This window comes from Somniosus microcephalus, chromosome 11 (assembly GCF_052327205.1).
Source record: "Somniosus microcephalus isolate GS21.2 chromosome 11, FLI_Smic_1.0, whole genome shotgun sequence".
Classification (NCBI taxonomy): Eukaryota; Metazoa; Chordata; class Chondrichthyes; order Squaliformes; family Somniosidae; genus Somniosus; species Somniosus microcephalus.
In genome coordinates, this window is record NC_140997.1 from 43,199,460 (window position 1) to 43,225,039 (window position 25,580).

The 25,580-nt window shown below is 45.6% G+C and overlaps 1 protein-coding gene across 1 annotated transcript in view; it reads right to left on the reverse strand.

Moving 5' to 3' along the window:
- LOC147110525 (acyl-coenzyme A synthetase ACSM3, mitochondrial-like) overlaps positions 1-25,580 on the reverse strand; it is a gene marked incomplete at its 3' end in the record, with an annotated part of 102,955 nt that overhangs the window by 25,046 nt on the left and 52,329 nt on the right. Inside the window, exons 2-4 of the mRNA XM_086002237.1 lie at positions 24,219-24,518; positions 15,795-16,005; positions 12,372-12,579 (exon numbers count right to left, since the gene is read on the reverse strand). Of these exons, the coding sequence (XP_085858363.1) occupies positions 12,372-12,579; positions 15,795-16,005; positions 24,219-24,476 (677 nt within the window). The remainder of the gene's footprint in view (positions 1-12,371; positions 12,580-15,794; positions 16,006-24,218; positions 24,519-25,580) is intronic.

Sequence of the window (25,580 nt, forward strand, 5' to 3'; positions counted from 1 at the left end):
CATCGCTCCATTTCCATGCTACTCCAGTTTGTAGCAGGGCGTTCAGTGGGTGCAGAATTGTCGACAAATTCGGCAAAAACTTATGGTAGTAATTCACCAATCCGAGGAATGACCTCAGTTGCGACACATTTTCAGGCGTTGGAGCCTTAACTACCGCTTCAATTTTGTCAGGGGACTTATGTAACCCCTCTTCATCAATCACGTGGCCACAATACGATATTTGTTTCTTAAAAAACTCGCACTTGGGGCGATTGGCTCGTAGCCCATGTTCTCTTAGTCTAGTGAGCACCTGCTCTAGGTTGGCAAGGTGTTCACTGTCATTTTCACCTGTCACTAGGATGTCGTCCAAGTAACACTGAGTCCCCGGAATCCCTTGCAGGACTTGTTCCATCGCTCTTTGCCATATAGCCGGAGCTGATGCAACTCCGAATACCAGTCGATTATACTGGTAAAGACCTTTGTGAGTGTTTATCGTGAGATATTTCCTAGAGGATTCTTCAACCTCCATCTGCAAATATGCTTGCGCTAGGTCAATTTTTGTAAAACGTTTCCCTCCAGATAGTGAGGCGAAAATATCTTCTATCCTCGGAAGAGGATACTGTACTGTGTGAAGGACTGGGTTCACAGTCACCTTGAAGTCCCCACAGATGCGAACCTTCCTTGGCTCCTCAGACTTATTTTTTAACGTTTTCTTCATGACAGGAACGATGGGTGTCGCCCACTCGCTCCAGTCTACCTTAGTTAACATGCCTGCATTCTCCAGATTCTCCAGCTCTGTCTCGACGGCTGGGCGAATTGCATACGGTACCGGTCTTGCTTTGAAAAACTTGGGAATTGCATTCTCTTCTATTTTTATCGAGGCGGTTACGCCCTTAAGAGTTCCCAGTTCTTGTTGAAATACCAATTTTGTTGTCGTTAGTCTTCTTCCCGGACCTGCAAACTCGTGCAATGTGTCCCATCTTTCCGCATTGCCTGCATGTTTTGTCCTTGGACCAGCAGTCCTTCTGGTCATGGGTTGTTCTGCCGCAGCGATAACATTTTTCAAATCCCCGTGTCATTTCATGGGTGCCGTATTCCTGTGGCTTTTGCTGTATTTCCACAGCTCCCCTTGCTGCTGCTTCGTACGATACTGCCACGCTGAAAGCCTTATCTAGCGTCAGCTCTTTCTCTGAGAGTAACCTCTTCTGGGTTCCTTCACTCAGGAGTCCACAGACAAATTTGTCCCGTAGGGTATCTGCCAGTCCTGCTCCAAACTGGCAGTGCTTTGATAGCTTGCGTAGTTCCGTAAGGTAATCAGCATTGCTCTCATCTTTATGCTGATTTCTCTTGTGGAATTTAAATCTTTCTGCTATCAGCAGCAGTGTAGGATTTAGGTGCTCCTGTAGGATATCAACAATTTTGTTAAAACTCTTCTCCATCGGTTTGACTAGAGTGATCAGGTTCCGCAATAGGCCGTACGTTCTTGCGCCCATTAAGTTTAGTAGTACCGATGCCTTTTTCTCATCGGCTACTTCATTTGCCTTGCAATATACTTCGACTCTTTCCACATACGTGGTCCAGTCTTCTATTGCATTATCGAAGGCAGTGATATTGCTAGTCTTCGGCATCTTGGAGATCTAAGATGGCGCCTCCCGCGCTTTGCCTTCTTCCCCGATTGAACAAAATGGCGCCTCCCGCGCTTTGCCTTCTTCCCCGCTGGATTAACATGGCGCCTCCCGCGCTTTCTGCCTTTTTCGCTGCTGCCAGTGCTGTTGCTGGCGTTTTTATGCCTTGATGGCGACGCCCTATGGTCTTCACGCACTTCCCCCCGCGCTGCTGCCAACGCCGCTCTCCGCAGTCCCCGTGGCAAACTGCAGCTCCTCGCAGCTTTCTGCGCGTCTAATTTCTTTTATTTTAATTACTGTTCCCGTCGTCAGAGCAGACCCTATGGGACACTTTCCTCCGTCTTCTCGGGTTTGTACGCTGCCCGGCTTCGTAGCACCGACCGCGCCCTGTGTGCTCCACCCTCTCTCTCTCTCTCCTCTTCCCGACAACGCTGCTCGGCCTCGTTGAAAAGCCACCCGATCGAGCTCTAGCCCGCCGCAGCCCAGGAAGGATCAGTGTACTACCTGCCACCAGCCCGATTAGCTGGAACACCATAGACTGGATAACCAAGCCCCGCTCTCGACAGCCTCTCCTGCAAATCTTCGAATTCGATGAATCAGAGGGCGGTTGCCCACGGTCGACGCCCGTTTCTTCTATTTGTTTTTTTTTCTTTTTGGATTTCTTCCTTCTGGCCTCGACCTCGAACAACTGTGCTTCAGGGATGGATCCCCGTGAGGTGGTGCAGAACTGTAGGTAAGTTCGGATCTGTTCGTCGCCAATGTAACGTCCGTGTGTAATTGAGACACGGACTGCAGAAGTTGGTTATAACAGGTGTTTACTGAATGGAGACAAAACTGGAACTACTATACAAAGTTACTACACAGGCTTATATACAGGGGTGGTCACTACTGGTACTGCAGTATACAGGGGCTGCAGAATATAGTTCCTTCTTCAAGGTTCATACACTACAGTGGAGATAGACAGATTTTTGAACAATAAGGGAATGATGGGTTATGGGGAGCGGGCAGGGAAATGGAGCTGAGCCCAAGATCAGATCAGCCATGATCTCATTAAATGGATGAGCAGGCTCGAGGGGCCAAATGGCCTACTCCTGCTCCTATTTCTTATGTTCTTATGTTCTTTAGAGGCTAGTATAGTAGCAGGATCTGCACAGGGTGATGCACCGGGGATGATTGGGCTGCAGCAAGGCCAGGTAGCTCAGGGACCAGCTCCCCGGAGGGTAAGTTGGCGCGCAAGTTTTGCTTCACAGGACTCAGATGAGGACCTCGATGGGGAGGTGTTTAGGAGAAGGGTGATGGGCATGCACATGGTGATGAGAGGTGCAATAGCAAGGGTGCCCGAGAGCCTGTCGGCAATGATAAGGAGCGTGGAGGAGTCCGCTTCCAACATTGCACAAGGCTCTGCACATACCATGGTGCCTATCATTTGCAGTCTGCAAAGGATGGTAGACTACTAGAGAGACCGTGGCGACCCAGACCTGATGCCACGTGTGATGGGCAATCTGGCAGCTTCCATTGCAGCATAGGGGGAAGCCACGCAATGTATTAGTGCTGTAATGCAGGCTATGCTTGGTGGCATCCAATCTCAGACTGCTCTCATGCAGTCTCAGCTTGATGCTACGCAAGCCCTGACTGCTGCCATCGTGGCTGGGCCTACCACCGTCGACTGGGGCTTTCACGGTGTCGCAGCAGGCCAGCATCTGTGCTCCAACAGATTGCTAAGGATGCTGAGGTGTTGCCCTGGGGGAGTGGCAGTGGGCTAGTGGAGCAAAAACCTGCTGTCCTCTCTCAGGATGACAGCATTCCTGCTCCCACCACTGCCACTCTGCCATTGCCCTTGTTGCTGCCTGTCATCCAGCCAGCCCAGACTGCTGCTGCCCATGCTGAATGGTACAATCTACAGCCGGTCCTTCCAGGCCCAGAACTGGCCGAGGGCATCCTGCAAGGCCAGCTGAAATCTCCCGCATGGACACTCAGCAGCCTTCCACCAGCCGTGCTGCAGCCACAGGACCAACACTTTGTAGGAGCACTAGAGTAGGCAACGGCACAGTAATGACAGGTACCAAGGGATTGCACAAAGGTGAATAGTTAATACTTTTGGTGCAAATATGTGTTGATAAATTTATTAATTCAGTTTGGATTATTTTGTGGTCTCTCATTTCAACTTAGCGTTGTGATATGGCGTGTGATAGGGATGGAATGATGGGGATGTGGTGAGCAATGGGAATCTAGGGTTTAATTTATTCGAACTACAGTCTGATGAGCCGGTCATGGACTGAACATCTGGAAGGCCGATTGAGTGGCTGCCTCCTCTCTTGCTCCTGTTCCTTCTCCTCCTCCTCATCTTCCTCTCCCTCTTCCTCCTCCTGAGGTGGTCCCGAAATCCCTGGTGGCAAGGGCTGGGCCCTCCTGATAGCCAAGTTGTGGAGCATGCAGCAGACCACCACGAAATGGGACACTCGCTCCGCCGAGTACTGGAGGGCTCCTCCTGGGCGGTCAAGGCAACGGAAACGTTGTTTGAGCACAGCGATGATCTGCTCGATGATGTTCCTGGTGGCAGCATTGCTTTCAGTATATGAGTGCTGGGCAGGAGTGTTGGGGTTGCGGAGGGAAGTTATGAGCCAGCTGGAGAGTGGATAGCCCTTGTCTCCCAGTAGCCAGCTGCGAGCTTGATGTGGTGGTTGGAAGAGTGCTGGCACACTGGTCTGGCGCAGGATGAAGGCATCATGGCTGCTGCCAAGGTAGCGGGCATTGATGGTTGAGGATTTGCTGTCTGTGGTCACACACCAACTGCACGTTAAGTGAGTGATAGCCTTTGCGGTTACGGAAGACCTCAGGATTGTTATGCGGTGCCCGCAAAGCCACGCGAGTGCAGTCAATGGCACCCTGCACCGTGGGGAAGCCCGCTATCCTGGCAAAGCCACAAGCACGTTCGTCCTGCTTCTCTGTGATGATGGGGAAAGAAATGTAGTCCCTTCTCCTACTGTAGAGAGCCTCAGTGACCTCCCGGATGCAGCGATGGATGGCAAACTGCGAGATGTTAGCTATAACTCCAGTTGCAGACTGGAAGGATCCGCTAGCGCAGAAATTGAGCACGATGGTGACCTTGACTGCCACTGAGAGAGCCGTGGTCACCCTGATCTGAGGCTCGAGGTCTAGTTGCAGGAGGTGGCAGAGTTCTGTGACCACATCCTTGCTGAAGCGGAGCCTTCTAATATACTGCTCCTCGCTTAATTGGAGGTAGGAGAAATGCTCCCGGAATACCCTCGGAGGGTAAGCCCTCCTGTTGAGAGCCTTCATGGCCCTCCTCCTCGCTCTGGCTACATGTTCCAATCTTTCTCGCTGCCTCCGCTCCCTCCGTCATAGATCCTGGAGGGCAAGGTCAACTGCCAGTACAGCCCCCATTAATGTAACCAAGTGTAGCACTTTGATACGTTGTGAGAATAAATGTAACTAATTGTTAGTAGCCACAACACTCCTGATACTAAAGAGCCTTTAAATGAGTGAATTAAACTGTTGCACAATGTCAAACTGACAAGGAAGCAGTGAAACAACACTAACCTGACAGTTGCGACTCATTATTGAGGATGCCTTTAAATACCACCCCTCGAGCCGGCATCCGTCTGCTTGATGCCTCCTCTCCCCGTTGCTGTCGGGATGAGGCGCTAAGGCAGGGGGGCGAAAATGAATTTGGCAGATCAGGCACCCAGTGAGTGTTGCACGCTCACTGACGTCACGATCTGCCTGGCGGTGAGGTCCCTGGCGGTAACTGGTAGTGGCGGCGCAATGGGGGGCCGGATTTGCCGTGCGGTGCTGGATTCACCTCGCCCCGGTGCTACTGCATCAGCCCCCCGTTAGCGCCCCCACCAGGTTAACTAATTGAATTTTCCCCCCTCTGTGCTGCTTGTACTAGGATACCTAAATCTCTCTCAACTCCATCGTTTAATAGTTTCTCATCATTTAAAAAATATTCTGTTTTTCTATTCTTCCTCACAGTGAATAACCTCACATTTCCCCACATTATACTCCATCTGCCACCTTATTACCCACTCGCTTAAACTGTTTATATCCCTTTGCAGGCTCTTTGCGTACTCCTCACATCTTACTTTTCCATATAGCTTTGTATCGTTAGCAAACTTGGCTACATTGCACTCGGTCCCTTCATCTAAGTCATTAGACCATTAAACCACACCTTGGGAAGGATATATTGGCCTTGGAGGGAGTGCAGTGTAGGTTTACCAGAATGATACCTGGACTTCAAGGGTTAAGTCACGAGGAAAGAGTACACAAATTAGGGTTGTATTCTCGAGAATTTAGAAGGCTAAGGGGTGACCTGATCGAAGTTTTCAAGATATTAAGAGGAACAGATAGGGTAGAAAGAGAGAAACTATTTCCGCTGGTTGGGGATTCTAGGACTAGGGGGTATAGTCTAACAATTAGAGCCAAACCTTTCAGGAGTGAAATTAGGAAACACTTCTACACACAAAGGGTGGTAGAAGTTTGGAATTCTGTTCTGCAAATGGCAATTGATGCTAGATCAATTGTTAATTTTAAATCTGAGATTGATAGCTTTTTGTTAACCAAAGGTATTAAGGGATATGGGCCAAAGATGGGTATATGGAGTTAGGTCATAGAGCAGCCATGATCTCATTGAATGGCAGAACAGGCTTGAGGGGCTCAATGGCCTACTCCTGTTCCTATTAATATAGATTGTAAATAGCTGAGGCCCAAGCATTGATCTTTGCGGCATCCCACTAGTTACAGCCTGCCAATCTGAAAATGGCCTGTCTATCCCTACTCTCTGTTTTCTGTCTGTTAACCAATCCTTTATCCAAGCTAATACATTACCCCCAACCCAATGTGCCCTTATCTTGCTTAACAACTTTTCATGTGGCACCTTATTGAATGCCTTTTGGAAATCCAAATATACTACATCCACTGGTCACCCCTTATCTACCCTGCTAGTTACTGTAAGATTCTATACACGTATTAAAACTGCTGCTACAGTGTGGAGATCGAGGAAGTCAGCATGTGTTCCTTTGTATGGATTCAAAATGGAGGAAGTCAGCAAGGGGTCCTTTGTCGGTAAGGATTCAAAATGGAGGTGGTCAGCATATGGTCCTTTGTTTGGAAGACCACATGGACAGGAAAGAGAAACACCGGATGAAGAGGAAGGCCCACCCCCACACACAGCACAGAAACGAGAATGTGTCATGCAGAAGGAACTCCAATCAGGGAAGGTTGAGAGTGAAACTGACCTATCAGAGGGAGGCAGATGGACAAATACGAGGGGACCCATGCCGGAGGGCACAATAAAGGAAAGACACAGAAGCGGGAAAATTAGAAGGACAAAGGGAGCCGTTTTGAAATGGCCAGTCGGCTTTAGCAGCCTACCACTGATCACCCGAGGAGGGGTGTATGTATGTATGAAGGTCAGACATAGAGCATAGATATTGCTGAGGAGTACTTTTATGTATGGTAAACTGTGGGCATATAAACTACGGGGATTCTTTTATGTATGAAACTGTGGGCATATATATTGCCAGGGCAAATTAATAAACTATGGGCATATGCATTGCCGAGGGTGCTTCTATGTAAGCTTGAATTTTTAAACTAGTGTGAATAAAGACCACTTTTATTGATCTCAACCTTATGTCATTGTTACACTTATTTGTAATTCTCAAGGTCCGAACAGTAGTAGGAGAAAGTCCTACAGAAATGGCGACCGGAAGGGACCTTGAGGGAAAAAAGCGTTTTTTTATAACAATGGCGGATAAGCAAGGGCGAAATGTGAATGGAGCAAAACAAGCAAAGGAATGGACAGAAGGTCTGTTAGGAAAGGGGGCATGGTATAAGGCGATATGGCTGTTAGCCTATCAAAGGCAATCAGTTCAAAATGAGAGAGAATGGGAGATAGAGAGGGAAAACGATCTAAGTTGCAATCTGAAAACTCAGCAAAGGAAGGAAAAAAACAGGGGTTTGGGAAGAAGGGAAAAGCTGCTGAGACAAAGTTTTAAGAGAAAAAAAAGGAAACTTAAAGTTTTACCGACACAAAGCTATTAGCGTCTGTGCCGAGACAAATGCTGAGTAAAAGGAGCCTTAAAGGATGCTGAAATTTCAGTTTGTGTGAAACTGTGTTAAAGTGTGGAAGTTTTCCTGACTGAGTTTTAAGTCGTCACAGGATTTGTTTTGTCTGCAAGTCAGTTTCTTGAAAGAAAGTGTCTAGTGTGTTTGTTTTAGCTCCACCCACTTTTCTGTGCTTGGAGCTATCGCCGTTTAACCCTTTGTTGGATGTTGAAGTAAGGACAGGAGAAAAGGAAAGGTACTGTCCCTTTTCGGCTTTCAGTTTAGTGATGTTTGAAAAAACGTTTTTGAATGTTTCGAAGCTACAGGCTGAGGGAAGCTTCTCCCTTTCTTTTCAAGTGGTACTAGTTAGTTTTTGAATTGAATTTGAGTTATTGAGGTTAATTATTTTTATTCGCTTATGGGATGTGGGATGTGGGCGTTGCTGACAAGGCCAGCATTTATTGCCCATCCCTAGTTGCCCTTGAGAAGGTGGTGGTGAGCCGCCTTCTTGAACCGCTGTAGTCCGTGTGGTGAAGGTACTCCCACAGTGTTGTTAGGGAGGTAGTTCCAGGATTATGACCCAGCGGCAATATACTTCTAAGTCAGGATGGTGTGTGACTTGGAGGGGAACTTGGATGTGGTGGTGTTCCCATGTGCCTGCTGCCCTTGTCCTAGGTGGAAGAGGTTGTGGGTTTGGGAGGTGCTGCTGAAAAAGCCTTGGCAAGTTGCTGCAGTGCATCTTGTAGATAGTACACACTGCAGCCACGGTACGCTGGTGGTGGAGGGAGTGAATGTTTAAGGTGGTGGATGGGGTGCCAATCAAACGGCCTGCTTTGTCCTGGATCATGTCGAGCTTCTTGAGTGTTGTTGCAGCTGCACTCATCCAGGCAAGTGGAGAGTATTCCATCACACCTTACTTGTGCCTTGTAGATGGTGGAAAGGCTTTGGGGAGTCAGGAGGTGAGACACTCGCCACAGAATACCTAGCCTCTGACCTGCTCTTGTTGCCACAGAAATATTTCTATGTGCGGTAAACTGTGGGCATATAAATTGCGGGGATACTTTTATGTAAGAAACTGTGGGCATATATGTTACCAGGACGAATTAATAAACTGTGGGTATATGTATTGTCGAGGGTGCTTCTATGTAAGCTTGAATTTTTAAACTAGTGTGAATAAAGACCACTTTTATTGATCACAAACTTATCTGTTTTTGTTATGCTTATTTGTAATTCTCGAGGTCCGAACAGTAGTAGGAGACAGTCCTACATTACATCCTCAACAAACTCGAATAAATTTGTTAAACATGATCTATCTTTCATAAACCATGTTGACTCGGTCTAATCATATTGGGCCATAATTTGCGGCTCCTAAAGGTGCGTATGAGGTGTGTACTGTGCATACGCTAAAACCCGGAACTTGCGATCTGTCAAGAGATTGCACGCATCCCCGGGAAAAGGGCATCCACGGGCGGAGACATCTGCCCAGTGAAAACCCATGAAATTCTTACGCCTGGTAAAAGCAGACGTAAGGCTTGCTTTTACCATGTAAGTTTTAAAAAAACAGAAAAATAAAATTTTAGCAACAATTTATACATTTAAAAACTTGTTAAATAAGGTAAGTTTATTTTTAGCCCCTTTAAAACATGTAAATTTATTTTTCAATAAATAAAATTTTTGTTTTAAATATTTAATTAAATGCAATTTTAATTAATTTTAAATATGTGATAAAAAAAAATGTATTTGATGTCTAGGTATATTTTTGGGGTATTCCCATTCATGCTTATGGAGTTTCCGTACATACGGAATCCTCATAAGTATGAATGGGGATTCCCTTCTGTCATTCGTTGGTCCGGCCCACGTGATCCCAGGGGCGCTCACGATCTGCCTGCGCCCCTGGGATATGTGGCCCTCTGCACGTGTGTACCCGGAGAGGCCCAGGACTGCGAGTCTCCGTGGATCCCAAGGCCACAGGTACGTGGGCATTTTATTTGCAGATCAGAGGCATTTCCCCGAGGGAAGCCTCCGATCAGGGCCATTATGATTTTCTAAGTACCTGGTTACCACTTCCTTAATAATGGATTCCAGCATTTTCCCGACGACTGATGTCAGGCTAATTGGCCTGTAGTTTCCTGTTTTCTCTCCCTCCTTTCTTGAATTGCTATCTTCCAATCCACTGGGACCGTTCCTGAATCTGGGGAATTTTGGACGATCACAACCAATGCATCCACTATCTCTGAAGCCACCTCTTTTAGAACCCTAGGATGTAGGACATCGGGTCCAAGGGATTTGTCGGCTTTTAGTCCCATTAGTTTCTCATGTACTTTTTCTTTACTGATATTAATTACTTTAAGTTCCTCGCTCTCATTAGCCCCTTGGTTCCCCACTATTTTTGGTATACTTTTTGTGTCTTCCACTGTGAAGACAGATACAAAATATTTGTTTAAAGTCTCTGCCATTTCTTTGTTCCCCAATATAATTTCTCCTGTCTCAGCTTCTTAAGGGACCGATGCTTATTTTTGCTACTCTCTTCCTTTTTACATACTTGTGTAAGGGTACCCTTTGTGATAGATTAATAATTGTGGCAAAATCACTGTAATTTATCAAATACAGTTAATCAACTAGAAATAATATGGCATATATTTTTAATGAATTAACCATACATTGTCAGTGTCAATTAATTAGATTCAGTAAACCAGGACAGCTAAGGTGCTCAAAGTTTCTTGATGTGCTAAGAATCTCTCAGCAAATCACTGTACTCATTCATTAAAGTTAGATTGACACATTACTAATGGTGATGCCTGTCTGCAATTCTTTGGCTGCGATTTTACTTACCTTGGCGGGTCCGTGGCGGGTGATGTTGGTGGCGGGTCGTGGCCCCGCTGCTGGCTCCATCCCGCTGTGTAAAATGACTTTCCGTTGATTGGGCTTGTTAAAACTGCCCAGTGCGTTTCCCAAGCCAATTAGAGGAAGCGGTCTGGCGATGTCATTACATGACACATCATCAGCTGGTTTCATTAAAGGGACCACGGCCATATTTGTCTTGACATTTGTGCTGTCAGTTTTCCACAGCATTGAGGTGCTGCAAACACGGACAAGCACTGCACAAAGATATAGGGCTGCACCCAGGCTCTCCCATGACTCCTTCCATATGCTTATGGAAGGATTCACAGCACACAGGGAGGTCCTCTCCCTTCCCATGGCCAGAAGAGACCGCCCCAGGAGATCAACACAGCCTGGTTGCACATTGCCGAGGAGGGCACAACCAGGGATGTGGTCAGGACGACCTGGATGCAGTGCCACAAACATTTCAATGATCACAGTAGATCATGAAACGTTAGTACAAAGCCACACTCAACCTCATCCTGCTGTGCCTCTCATCACATCCCCATCACTCTGCCTTCCCTACCCTACTCCTGCACATCCTTACTCACGCCAACTTACCTTGCACCTCCACCCATCCCTCTCTATCTACATTATCACATCCACATCTCACTAGCCACCCCTCACACTCCCCCTCATCCTAGTGCAATCATACCAACCAACAACACACAAGGATAGGCACTTGAGTGTTTTATGCAATGTTCATGTAAAGTTTCTGTTAATGTGTTGTCAAACATTGAAACCTTTATTTTCAACACTTTGCATTCTTGGACAGATTTGTGTGCACCTTTGGAAGTGGCTTAGTGAGTTGTAGTGAATGGTGAGACATAACGGTACCCCCCGCAATGGTGATGAGTGTGAAAGGAATAGCTTGGACATTGTAGGGATGCTTTATTGTGTTGGTGTGGGGTGGTGCCAACCTGGCGCATCATATGGCAGCCAGGGTGTACAGCTTCAAGTAAAGTAAATCTGGCCATGGTGAGGCCATCCCTGGCCTCCCGGGCAGCAATATAGTCTGGTGCTGATGCCCTTTGTCCTGTGCAGCATCAGATGATTGCGGAGAAGGTTGGTGGTGTTGTTGTTGATGCTGCTGGTGTGTTTGGTGCTGCTGGTGTTGGGGCTGATCGTGGTGGGATTCTGAGGACCAAGGTGAGCGAGTATAAAGGGCACCCATGCTGATGGAATAGATGGCAGGTGCAGTAGAGATGACAGAAGCATTCTGTCAATGGTGACAGAGTTCTTCCAATGAGATGAGAGTGGTTGGAGAGTGGAAATTGGCAAGCCTGGAAATGGAGTGAGAAGAAGCCTCTGCCTGAGGAAAGTGAATATCAGTCAGGTGGAAGCTTTTCCTGTACATTTGAAGCTGTCAAGTAATCAGCTGGTGTAATGGCCACTAAGTTCACGCCTCAGCTTGACCGCCGTGGTCTGCACACAGCGGGCGTCCCACAGTCATGAAGTTAAAGACAAAAAGTAAGTGAAAAAAGGCTGTTAAGTATCTGGCAATTAGATGCTAATCATTTTAATTAGGTCCCCTGCCGCTGCCGGTCAGGTCTGCTCAGCGTTGACAGACCAGACATTGGGAAAGGCGCGTGGCAGTGGGTTCTCAGCTGGGTCCCGACACGCTGTGAAAAAGAAACTTTCCCACCCGACCCGCCACCGACCCCGCCCAGTAACACCCCAGAAAATTCCGGCCTTTGTGTCAAATTGATTGACTTAACTTACTTAAAATGTCTTTAACATATATTTGAAGTGCATTTCTTTTGAGATCATGAAGTACAACTTGTTTCAAAATGGCTCAATGTAAATACAGCTATTACTAACCGGAAAAGGTCCTGGAAGTTCATCCATCCCTCTCTATGTTTGTGTGATATAATCACCTTTGCTTTGAGAGAAGGGCATTTGGATGCCACTGACTCCACAGCATCTGCCAGCCTGTCATCGGTAATGATGCATTTTGCTTTGGAGGCCTGCAGCCTGTGGAAAATGTCTGTGGCTGTTAGCTGGTTTGAGCTAGGGATCAGTACAGTACCTAGTGAGAGCACAAACAAAAAGATCAGTGCCTAAATATTTGCATAGACTATGGGGGGAATTTTAACCCCAAAAAACAGGTGGGTTGGGGTCAGGTGGGAAGTGAAAGTGTTAAAAATCTGAATCCCGACCTCAACCCGCCCACTTCCAGTTTTAACGGAGGCGGGCGGAAGGGGGGCAGCCAACCCGCTCCCAGGAGGTGGGTCACCCATTTAAATATTATGAGACAGGCGTGCCTCAGATTTAACCACCATTTTAAATTTAACAGCGGCTGGTCGGATTTTGAGGGCCTCGGGAAACCCAACCCTAAAGAAAGGTGAAGACTGCTGGATCCAGGAGGTAAACTTACCTCCTGGATCCAGTGCCCCTGCCTAACCTACCCCACTATGATCGTTGACCTCCCCACAAGGCCTCTGATACCCCCACAAGAGATATAACACTTTCCCTTTCCCTCCTCCCTTCCCACCCTCCAGGGCCCCAAACACTTCTTCCAGGTGAAACAGCGATCTACTTGTACTTCTTTCAATTTAATATATTATTTTCGCTGCTCACAATGCCGTCTCCTCTACATTGGAGAGACCAAATGCAGATTGGGTGATCACTTTGCTGATCACCTCTGTTCAGTCCGCAATCGTGACCCTGAGCTTCCAGTCGCTTGCCATTTTAATTTTCCGTCCCACTCCCACTCTTATCTCTCGGACCACGCCCTCCTACACTGTTCCAATGAAGCGCAACGGAAGCGCGAGGAAGAGCATCTCATCTTTCGATTAGGCACTTTACAGCCTTCCGAAATCAACATCAAGTTCAAAAATTTCAGATCATAACTACTGCTCCCATTTTTTCGGACAACGGTTGCTGGTAATGATTCTGCTGTTCATTAAATTACTCCACCCTATCAGAGACCTTCCCTTTTGTTCTTTCCTCCAATCCCCCCGTTTCCCTGCACCTGCACTTGCTTAAAATCGGTTACATCTGTAACGTTTTCCAGTTCTGACGAAAGATCACAGACCTGAAATGTTAACGCTGTTTCCTGAGTATTTCCAGCATTTTCTGTTTATAATTGGTATTATTCATTACAGGTTCTGTGATACAGTCTAACAGACAAGAAAGGCAAGTCTTTTAAAGACTGGGCGAGTCATATCATTAGTCGTCAGTCCTAGTGGTAGTTCCTTTTTTGTTATTTTGTGGGTGAAAAATTGTTCCCACTGGTTATTTCAAATTGATACTTCTTTCCCACCGGCTTGAAGTTTTTGCACTTATTGGAGTAAAAAAACTAAGGGCTGGAGAACTGAAACATTTTCCTAGGTATTCCACTGTGCCAATATCAAATAATGCCATGTTAGATTCAGAGAAGAGCTCCCTATACTGTGCCACAATATGTGTTAAACTCTACCTCAGAGGATCATTCCCCACTGTACCAGGTGTATTTTTCATGCCCCATACCAGCCATCTCAATAAAAGCTTCTTTGAGAGAGACTGTTAATTTAGTGCTAGTTACTGTCAACACTTATATGAAGTGCAAATCAAAGGACGCCATTCTGTCATTATACAGGTCGTTAGTTAGACCTCATCTTGGAGTACTGTGCCCAGTTTTGGTCCCCTCGTGTGTTGGCCTTGGAAAAGGTTCAGAAGAGAGCTATGAGAATGATTCCTAGCTTAAAGAACCTTATTACTCAGATAGGCTTAAATGGCTGGGTCGGTTTACTCTTGAGCAGTGTAGACTTAGAAGTGATCTGATCGAGGTTTATAAAATAATTAAAGAGCCATATTGCATGCCTATTGATAGATTGTTCCAGTTTGACAGATTGGGGAGGACCAGACTACGCAAAAGTTTTAAATACGCAAAAGTAGGAATAGACTAGATGTTAGGTGTTTCCTCTTTTCCCAGAGAGTAGTGAGCCTGTGGAGCCAGCGCAGGGCTGATCCTCATGGCTAGTATTTCTAAATTGGGAGCAATTTGTTTATTTCATAAATAATTTACATATGATGTGGCTTTACGGTATATTGATAGGTTCCAGTTCACAGTTGATTTACTGGAGAGAAAGAGGTTCCAATGTTCAATGTACCATATCAGAGAACTGGTAACAACTATAAAAAATATGCCAAATATTCAGTTTCCTTCTTCACAAGATTATGTCACCATGGCGTTACTGAACTTAACCTGTGAGATTCTGATTTTTTTAAATTTGAGTAAGAGCAATAACACTGACTAGCAAATTGAACTAGCCAGAGAAATAGTTTTACATATCACCTTACAATTGTGGAAAATACAGCATAGGCCAGATGGAGATTGGTCAGTACCAAAACTAGGCTATCCTTTTCTCCTTCACTAGACTGATATAGCTCCTATCTTAATACAGCACCACTGCCATGTTACTTACTTTCTCCGCACTACACTCGGGCATCAACAGAGACTTAGGCCTGTTGTAAACCAACTGATAAGAGGTGCACAAAACAGGTTCAGTTTGATGTCCCTTCTAATTCGCCCTCTCTGCCTACAAGGGAACACGTGGTCTTCACTTGCAACCCTTTGTGGAAAGCAGTTAGGTAAAGTCTGCAAGAATCCACATCTGACAACTCCAAACATTAATGTTAACTTTAACGCAGTGTGCTACTACACAGCCTCAATACCTGTAATCTTTATATTCCTCAGTAACAGGAAGTGAATCTTTCTTTATCCTGGGTTGGATTACAATTCAGCTGTCCAGAACTGTAGGTTCCCATGGAATCAATAAAATAGGAAATTCTACCACCAGAACCTAGTTAACATGCTTTTTAAATTATTATAATTTTTGTTGAATTTTAAAAATATTTTTGTTGAAACAGCAACCCTAATGACACTATCAATACTGTACAATGGCTTGCATGAGTAATTGAAACTGATAAGTGGGAGGCTGATGAATTACATATGTATTGGAAAGGACACAATCACTGAAGCGCCCTGGATTAATAACTATTGCTACGGACATTAATTCAGCTCCATCATACTGGGCTCAGTATCTCCTCTAACCCATTTTCCCAATAATTGCACAGCTTAAACAAAAATTGTTCCAAATCTGCCAAGTAAGAGAAATTTGTATAGGTTAATCAGAACTCTTTATAAGAATTTGATTTTTAAATGGACTGCTTTGAGATAATTTCTTAAAGGCAGAAGAGACAAAAATGTATTTTGTTAAACATCTGTCTCAATAACAATGTTGAGGGCAACAGCTTTACCTGTTCTCATGCATGCCACATTCACAAGCCACCATTCTGGAATCCTGGGCAGGAGAACAATAACTCGATCTTTTAATTGTAGATCACAGGCTTCTGACAGAATGTTGGCCACCTTCTTGGAGTGGACTCCAAGGTCCTGGAAGCTCCATTTCACCTCTTGTCCACTTTCACTCAACCACCACAAAGCAGGGTTTGTATCTCTGCTTCCAGCCTGTGGAAGTACCAGTGGAAATATTAACACACAAGTAAAATCTCAAGAATGTCTGATTGTCACCAAACCTCAAAGCTTTTCCATAGAAAACATCATATTTGAACAAATAAGGCTTATTAAAAATATATTCAGAGTGTTCATCCTTCAAAGAAACCTACCCTACCTTCCAATTATTAGCACCACAACAATCCAGTTTTTCATACCACAAATTCTGGGCAGTGAAATGCTGTCCGTGATGTGCTCTATTTCTAATACTTACATAAATGTTCAACTTATTTGTGTAGTTTATGTAACTTCAGAAAATCAGGAAAATTACTTTTGTTTCCTCTGCTAGTTCGTAACATCATATATTAAGGCATATATCATTTTAGAATGGCTATAATTGGCAAGAGCCTTAGGCTGCGATTTTGCTGGCGTTCAGAGGGCGGCTTTGGAGGCGGGTCAGAGGTTAAATTCAATTTGATTGACGGCGGGTTCCGAATCCGCAAATGATTTGCGAATGGACCCGACACCTAGCGGCGGGAAGCGATTAAAGGCAATTACCTGCCTATTAACAGGTACTTGTCAGTAGTTTTCAGCCTGTTTTCGGATTTTCCCGCTTCTGGGTCAGCTTTCCCGACGTCCGGACACCACGCCAGGTAAGTGTGGCATGTTGTGAGTTTGCTGTAATGTTTGTGGGATGATGACAGCTGCAGAAGTTGTGTGAAGGATCCAATGTTGCACATAGTGAGCTAGATTTTGCCAATGGGGGTGGGCTGGGTGCGTGTCAGGTGGTTGGCGGTTTCCGACCCCGCCTCTGATGTGATTCATGACAATGGGCTGATTTTCCCTTAATTGGGCACTTGATTTCCAGCGTGTGGAAACCCCTGGCCCAATGAGTCTTTTCATACAGAAACTCGCCTCCGATGATGTCATCTATGCAGCTGGATTTAAGGCCTGCAAGCAGCCTTGCTACATTATGACCATTCTTCTGAGGGATTCCTTCTGCAAGCACTAGACCAAAGTGTGCACCCAGATTCGATGAGGCCTCCCTCCAAGCTCTGGTGGAGGGAGCAAGAGCAAATAAGGAGGTGCTCTTTCCTTCCTGAGGGAGGAAAACGCCTCCACAACAGACTAAAGCTGTGTGGCTGCAAGTGGCACAGGAGGTCAATGCTATTTCTATGCGCAGCAGAACCTGGCTGCAGTGCAGAGAGGTTTCATGACCTTCTCCGCACAGGAAAAGTGAGTATTACATTCCCATCACCCTCAATCTGATCCCCATCGCCTCATCACCAGCACTCTGCTTTGTTAACCTCCTCCTCCACATCCCACTTCACCCTTACATTCCTGCACCCTTACCCATTCCCTCTCTCTCTATGTTCACATTCACTTAACTATTCAACTATGCAGCCCTCACACTCCCTATCACTGTGATGCAATGGCAACAACTTACAACACACAGGGAGGGCCCTTGGTCTTGGCACCTCACTCCATCTTTGTTTCCTTCTAAGCATTTATGCTATGGATTCTCTACACTCACTCCTTCATTCTCACTCAAACTCCACTTGTGTCCCTCATTGCAGGAAAAGAGAGCCCACAATAAGAGGGAAAGGGCAAGGACAGGAGGAGGGCCACCCTCAATAGCCCAGCTCGCCAATGCAGAGGAGGTGGTTCTGGAGATCGTGGGAGTGGAGGAGGATGCGCAAGTGGGGGACGGACAGACGGGCGCATCTTCAGCAAGCCGATGGTTTGCTCGATTATGGATCTGCTGGAAATGTGGCTGGAGTTGTAGCGCTCCTCAGCTTCATTGGATGGTCTCCTCAACGGCGTCATTAGCCACGTCTTCAGGGGATAGCCCTTGTCTCCAAGTAGCCATCCGAAAAGCTAATCTGGCAGACTGAAGAGCGGAGGCACACTAGACTGGCGCAGGATGAAGGAGTCATGGCAACTGCCAGGGTACTTGGCGCGAACATGCAAAATGTCCTTCTTGTGGTCACACATCAGCTGTACATTGAGGGAGTGGAAGCCCTTGCGGTTGACAAAAATACCTGGATTGTGATGGGGTGCCTTAAGGGCCACATGTGTGCAGTCAACGACACCCTGCACCCTTGGAAAGCCTGCCAGATTGGCAAACCCAACCGCACGCGCTGTTACACTTGCTTGATCCTTGGAGAAGTTGATGTAATTGTGTGCGATGGCATCGGTTACCTGCATGATGCAAGTACGTGCGTCCGCCTGGGAGACGCCGCTGATGTCTGCTGCTGAACCCTGAAATGAGCCTGAAGCAAAAAAGTTGAGTGCAGTGGTGACTTTGACGGCCACTGGTAAGGGGTGTCCACCCGCTCCTCTGGGCTCCAGGTCTTGCTGCAGCATTGCACAGATGTCACCCACTACCTCTCGCGAAAGTCTGAGCCTCCTTTGGCACTGCTGCTCAGTCATGTTGAGGTAGCTCATCCTCTGTCTGTAGACCCTGTTTCGGGGGTATCTCCTGCGCCGACGTGCTTCCATGCACTGGCGCCTTCTGTCCTGTGCAGCTTCAGGTGGGTGAGCTGCAGCTTGGCTCTCCTGTTGTTGCTGCTGCTGTTGGTGCTGCTGTTGTTCATGGTTCTGCTGCTGCCGCGGGGGGTCTTCGTCCAAATTTGATGTCCAGGAGGAAAGGAAATAAATGGTTCCCATGCTTCTGGTACATGCCTCAGTTGAGAAAGTGCTCAGTCAAGGTGGGAAGAGGGGTTTCCCAGGAGGTCACACTGGAGATGGGTGTCAGGCTCCAAACTTCCACAACAATGAGTAGGCCTGCTAAAAGTTATCTGAGACAACAAAGTTCTGTCACCTGCAAATGATCATTGGTGAAAGCTCCTTTTTAATGGTGGAACTACAGCTGTTAGTAAGCAATCCACTTGTGAGGCCACCAGGATTAACTGGCGTGTTCCAGAGGAGACGTGCAGCACAGGGGAAATGTGTTAAATTCAGAAAGACCTCACAAAATCGGATTATAGAGGCAATTAACTGGTTGTTAAGGGCCTTAAGGGCCTATCCAGCCTCTTGGAGGCGGGATGGAAACGGGGTCTGAAACCATGAATGTGGCAAAATTGCTCATAAGAACATAAGAACATAAGAAATAGGAGCAGGAGTAGGCCAATCGGCCCCTCGAGCCTGCTCCGCCATTCAATAAGATCATGGCTGATTTGATCTTAACCACCAATCTACTATCACAGAACCATCTCCTGAATCTAACAGAATTAGACACACGAAATAGGAGCAGGATCAGGCTACACGGCCCCTGGGCCCGCTCCGCTACCCACAGGGCCATGTCCGATCCGAACCTAGACTCATGTCCAAATTGCTGCCCGCTCCCCGTAACCCTTAATTCCCTTTACTTCTAGGAAACTGTCTATTTCTGTTTTAAATTTATGTAATGATGTAGCTTCTACAGCTTTTTGGGGCAGCATATTCCATGGACCTACCACCCTCTGAGTGAAGTAGTTCCTCCTCATCTCAGTTTTGAAAGAGCAGCCCCTTATTCTAAGACTATGCCCCCTAGTTCTAGTTTCACCCATCATCGGGAACATCCTCCCCGCATCCACCCGATCCAACCCCTTCACAATCTTATATGTTTCAATAAGATCGCCTCTCATTCTTCTGAACTCCAATGAGTAGAGTCCCAATCTACTCAACATCTCCTCATATGTCCATCCCTCATCCCCGGGATTAACCGAGTGAACCTTCTTTGTACTGACTCGAGAGCAAGTATGTCTTTTCTGAAGTATGGACACCAAAACTGTATGCAGTATTCCAGGTGCGGTCTCACCAATACCTTGTACAACTGAAGTAATACCTCCCTATTTTTATATTCTATCCCCCTAGCAATGAAAGCCAACATTCCATTGGCCTTCTTAATCACTTGCTGCACCTGCATACTAACCTTTTGAGTTTTGTGCACCAGGACCCCCAAATCCCTTTGTATTTCAGTACTTTCCAGTTTCTTGCCATTAAGATAATAACTTGCTCTACGATTTTTCCTGCCAAAGTGCATAACCTCACACTTTCCAGTATTGTATTCCATCTGTCAAATCTCTGCCCACTTACTTAGCCTGTCTATGTCCCCTTGCAGGTTTTTTATGTCCTCCTCACTCACTACTTTCCCTCCCATCTTAGTATCATCTGCAAACTTTGATATGTTACACTCGGTCCCCTCCTCCAAATCGTTAATATAGATTGTAAAGAGTTGGGGACCCAGCACTGACCCCTGCGGAACACCACTAGTTACTGATTGCCAGTCTGAGAATGAACCATTTATCCCAACTCTCTGCCTTCTGTTAGATAGCCAATCCTCTATCCATGCCAGAATATTACCCCCAATCCCGTGATTTTTTATCTTAAGCAATAATCTTTTGTGTGGCACCTTGTCAAATGCCTTTTGGAAGTCTAAATACACTACGTCCACTGGTTCCCCTTTATCCACCCTATATGTTACTTCCTCAAAGAACTCCAGCAAATTTGTCAAACATGACTTCCCCTTCATAAAACCATGCTGACTTTGTCCTATTAAATGATGATTATCCAAATGTCCTGTTACTGTCTCCTTAATAATGGACTCCAAAATTTTACCTACCACAGATGTTAGGCTAACCGGTCTATAGTTTCCAGCCTTCTGTCTACTGCCCTTTTTAAATAAGGGTGTTACATTAGCAGTTTTCCAGTCTGTCGGGACCTTTGCTGAGTCCAGGGAGTTTTGGAAAATTATTACCAATGCATCCACAATCCCTACCGCCACTTCCCTCAAGACCCTAGGATGTAAGCCATCAGGTCCAGGTGATTTATCCGCCTTGAGTCCCATTATTTTACCGAGTACCACTTCCTTAGTGATTTTGATCGTGTTTAGCTCCTCCCCCACTATAGCCCCCTGTTTGTCCAGTGTTGGGATATTCTTAGTGTCTTCTACTGTAAAGACTGATACAAAATATTCATTCAGTGTTTTTGCCATCTCCATATTTCCCACCATTAATTTTCTGGTCTCATCCTCTAAGGGACCAACATTTACTTTAGCCACCCTTTTTCTTTTTATATAACTATAAAAACTCTTACTATCTGTTTTTATATTTTTTGCTAATTTACTTTCATAATCTATCTTCCCTTTCTTAATCAATCTTTTTGTTATTTTTTGCTGTCTTTTAAAGTTTTCCCAATCCTCTATCCTCCCACTAGATTTGGCTACTTTATATGCCCTTGTTTTTAGTCGAATACTATCCTTAATTTCTTTACTTAGCCACGGATGGCTGTCTTTTCTTTTACACCCTTTTCTTCTCAGTGGAATATATATTTTTTGGAAGTTGTAAAATATCTCCTTAAATGTACACCACTGATCATGTATCGTCTTACCCTTTAATCTATTTTCCCAATCCACTCTACTCAATTCCGCTCTCATACCTTCATAGTCTCCTTTATTCAAGCTTAGCACGCTTGTTTGAGATCCAACCTTCTCACCCTCTAATTGAATATGGAATTCAACCATGTTATGGTCACTCATTCCAAGGGGATCCTTTACTAGGACATTTTTAATTAATCCTGTCTCGTTACACAGGACCAGATCTAAGGTTGCTTGCCCCCTGGTCGGTTCAGTTACATACTGCTCAAGAAACCCATCCCTAATACACTCAATGAACTCATCCTCAAGGCAGCCCTGCCCAATTTGATTTGTCCAATTAATATGATAGTTAAAATCCCCCATAATTATAGATGTTCCCTTATTACAAGCCTCAACTATTTCCTGATTGATACTCTGTCCAACAGAGTTGCAACTATTCGGAGGTCTATAGACTACGCCCACTAGTGTTTTTTTCCCCTTATTATTCCTTACCTCCACCCAAACTGTTTCATTATCCTGATCTTTTGACCCAATATCATTTCTCTGTATTACAGTGATTTCTTCCTTTATTAACATAGCCACCCCACCTCCCCTTCCTTCCTGCCTGTCCTTCCTGATCATTAAATAACCTGGTATGTTTAATTCCCAGGCATTGTCACCCTGCAGCCATGTTTCTGTAATGGCCACAAGATCATACCCATATGTAGTTATTTGTGCCATTAACTCGTCTATTTTGTTATGAATGCTACGTGCATTCAGATAGAGAACTTTCAAATATGTTTTGTGACACTTAGTTCCTGCTTTTGCCCTTTTTATTACTTTACCTTTCACTCCATACCTTCTGCCCCTTCCTGACATGCTCTGGTTTTTAATTTCCCCACTGCTACCTAAGTCTATGACCTTCTCTGTTGTCATTTTTATTATTTGCTCTCCAGGAACCTCCCCCCCCACTAGTTAGTTTAAAGCCCTCTCCACAGCCCTAGTTATATGATCCACCAGGACTCTAGTCCCAGCACTGGCCAAGTGAAGCCCGTCCCAACGGAACAGCTCCCTCCTGCCCCAGTACTGGTGCCAGTGTCCCAGGAAGCAAAACCCATTTCTTCCACACCAGTCTTTGAGCCACGCATTTAACTCTCTAATTTTATTTGTCCTAGCCAAATTCGCTCGTGGCTCAGGTAATAATCCAGAGATTATTACCCTTGAGGTTCTGTTTTTTAATTTGACCCCTAGCTGCTCATACTCCTTTAACAGAACCGGCTTCCTAGTCCTATCTACATCGTTTGTACCAACATGGACCACGACAACTGGATCCACCCCCTCCCATTGCAAGTTTCTTTCCAGCCCAGAGGAGATGTCCTTAACCCTGGCACCGGGTAGACAACACAGCCTTCGGGACTCTCGCTCTCGGCTGCAGAGAACTCTATCTATCCCCCTAATAATACTATCCCCTACAACATTTCTATTTACTCCCCCCTCTTGAATGGCCCCCTGTTCCATGGTGCTGTGGCCAGGTTGCTCATCCTCCCTGCAGTCCCTGCTCCTGTCCCCACAGGGAGTAAGAACCTCGAACCTGTTGGACAAGAGCAAGGGCTGCGGCTCCTCCAGCTCTACCTCCTGGATCCCCGTACCTGCCTCACTCGTAGTCACACCATCCTGTCCCTGACCATGGGCTACATCTGAATTAATTAACTTCATAGGTGTGACCACCTCCTGATACACAGAGTCCAGGTACTTCTCCCCCTCCCTGATGTGTCGCAGTGTCTGAAGCTCAGACTCCAGCTCATCAACATGGAGCTGGAGTTCCTGTAGCAGCAGACACTTGTCACAGACGTAATCACCGTGAGCCTCAATGGGGTTCACCGGCTCCCACATCTCACAACAGTAACACATCACCTGCTCCATTCTATGTAATTAATTACATTTTTTATTGTTAGTTATGGACACCCTCTGCCTGATTTTAGATGCTAGTATCCCCTTTAATTAATTGGATTTAAATTAAATCAATCCCTCTAGTTACACCAGTTTACCAACAGTCACTCTGCACCAGAAAGGCCTTATTAACTACAACCCACAGAGTTAAAGTTTGAAAAGAGCACCTAACACCCCACTTACCCTAACTCACACTTACCCAAACTCACAGCACTCTTTGATGACTCGCACTAGGACTGGTCTTTTTATACTGTTTGTTTGTTTACAGCCAAATGAGTCACCCCTGCTGATTGGTTAGAAAACTGGCGGGATCGGATCAGATCCACCCGCCATTTTTTGCAATTTTAACACCTCACACGCCTCCAAACCTGCCTCCTCGGGCCTGGCAAAATTGAGCCCAGTGAGTTTCAGAGCAAAGAAAATGTTGGGTACTGCATTTTTAAAACATTTACAGATTTCTTTAGCTTACGAGTTTTTAAATCCAACTATATGTCCAGTGCCACCTCACTGGGAGAGCCTCTCTCACCAGTGACAGATCGCTTCTGTCACCTCACCTGCAGCTGCCATCTATTCCAGCCTATGGAGGGAGTCATTGGAGAGCCTGGGTGCAAGAGGTCATCTTTGTGCAGTGACAAGGTCAATCAAGGTAAAATCACGTCTGTGGAACGGATGCAGCTGGGGGGCAGGATTGGAAGCCAGAAACCAGCTGACCCGTACCCAACCCGACACCAATGACAAAATTGCGGCCACTAGTGTTTCAATCTTTAAAAAAAAAACTCACTTTTCTATCTAGAGTGCCTAAACTGTACCAACCATTCAGTCTAATTGAAACATTTTGATGAATCCATAGACCATTCAAGTTTTAAACCAGGCATCACAGAAACTGTTTCTTGCACCTAAAAATGAACGGTGTCTATTATACAGGAGGATTATAAAGTACCTTTTCCATTTCACTCCATTTATCGAGGACATCACTTGCAAAATTGAAGTATTCTGGCACTTGCGGTTTATATTGCTGTTTGATGGATTCATAGTCTGTGAAATTCTGTGGGTTACAAGTCTTATTATTTGAGAAGAATGACCTGAATTGTGTCTTCAGCATCCCGAAAGCTCTTCGACTGCAATCAGCCATGCAAGATGAATTGACACTCCTTACTTGTAGCTTCAGCATGCCAAATGGAATCTTTAGGGCATTCATTTTGTATCATGCAGAATAGGACAGCCAATGTAAACAGCGGAACTAGAAAGAGAAACATTCAGCAATGATAAAAGTTCTGTGTAAGAACTGAGATCTTTGAACAGAAATAAATACATTAACCATGAAATCAAGATGGTTTAATGATCTACACCACTGTGCTGCACACTTGATGACTCAGATTCAAAATCCAATCTTGACTGGAATTTGTGCCTTAGTTCAAACTTGTTTATCTCAGCCAAGTGATGAGGTGCAGCACTGAGTGCGGCAAGGATCAGGAAGGGAATACTAGAGTCTAATTTCGGCATTTCAAGAACAACACAGACACATAAGCTAACCATCCTGTTTGAGCAGCCTCTGATTAGTTGAACATGAACTTGGCAGTGTTCAGAAAATAACAATAAAAAATATGCATGTATGACTAGGCTTTGTGCGGTCTCAAAAGGCATATCTACATAAAAGGTTAGCATGCACTCGGAAGGGGGGTGAGGTGTTAGCGTGGAGCCTTATCGGATCAAATAACCAGTATATGTTGTCATATGCTTTGTCACAACCTAAACTGCAAACCTGAGACTACTGTTTCCTGCAGCTGAACTCAAATGAATGCATTCGGAAAATGTAATTAAACAATTCAGTCAGTACACTGATTAAGAACTTTATAATTGGAGGCACTACTTGATCTGTGAAAAACATTCCAGTACCCCTTATACAGGCTAAACAAAGGAAGCTGACACCAGCAGTATTAATTTCACTATAACAAAGTGCTATTTCATTAAGTTTTCTACTACCTGAGCTGGGAGTTTTTCACCAGGGGTATAGGCAGCAAATTTAAAATTGTACTTGCGTCTTACAAATGTTATGTCTCCTTTGCCCTCCTGCCCAAAGGTGCAAGCATTTCTAGTGGGGTCTACTAGAGCGGATCAAAGGTGGAGTATTCTGTGGCGAGTGGATCAAAGGTGGAGTATTCTGTGGTGAGTGGGCTCACCTAACTCCCTAAAGCATCGCCACCATCTACGAGGCACAATTCAGATACGTCATGGAATATTCTTCACTTACATAGATGGGTGCAGCTGTAACCACACTCAAGAAGCTCAACACCATCCAGAC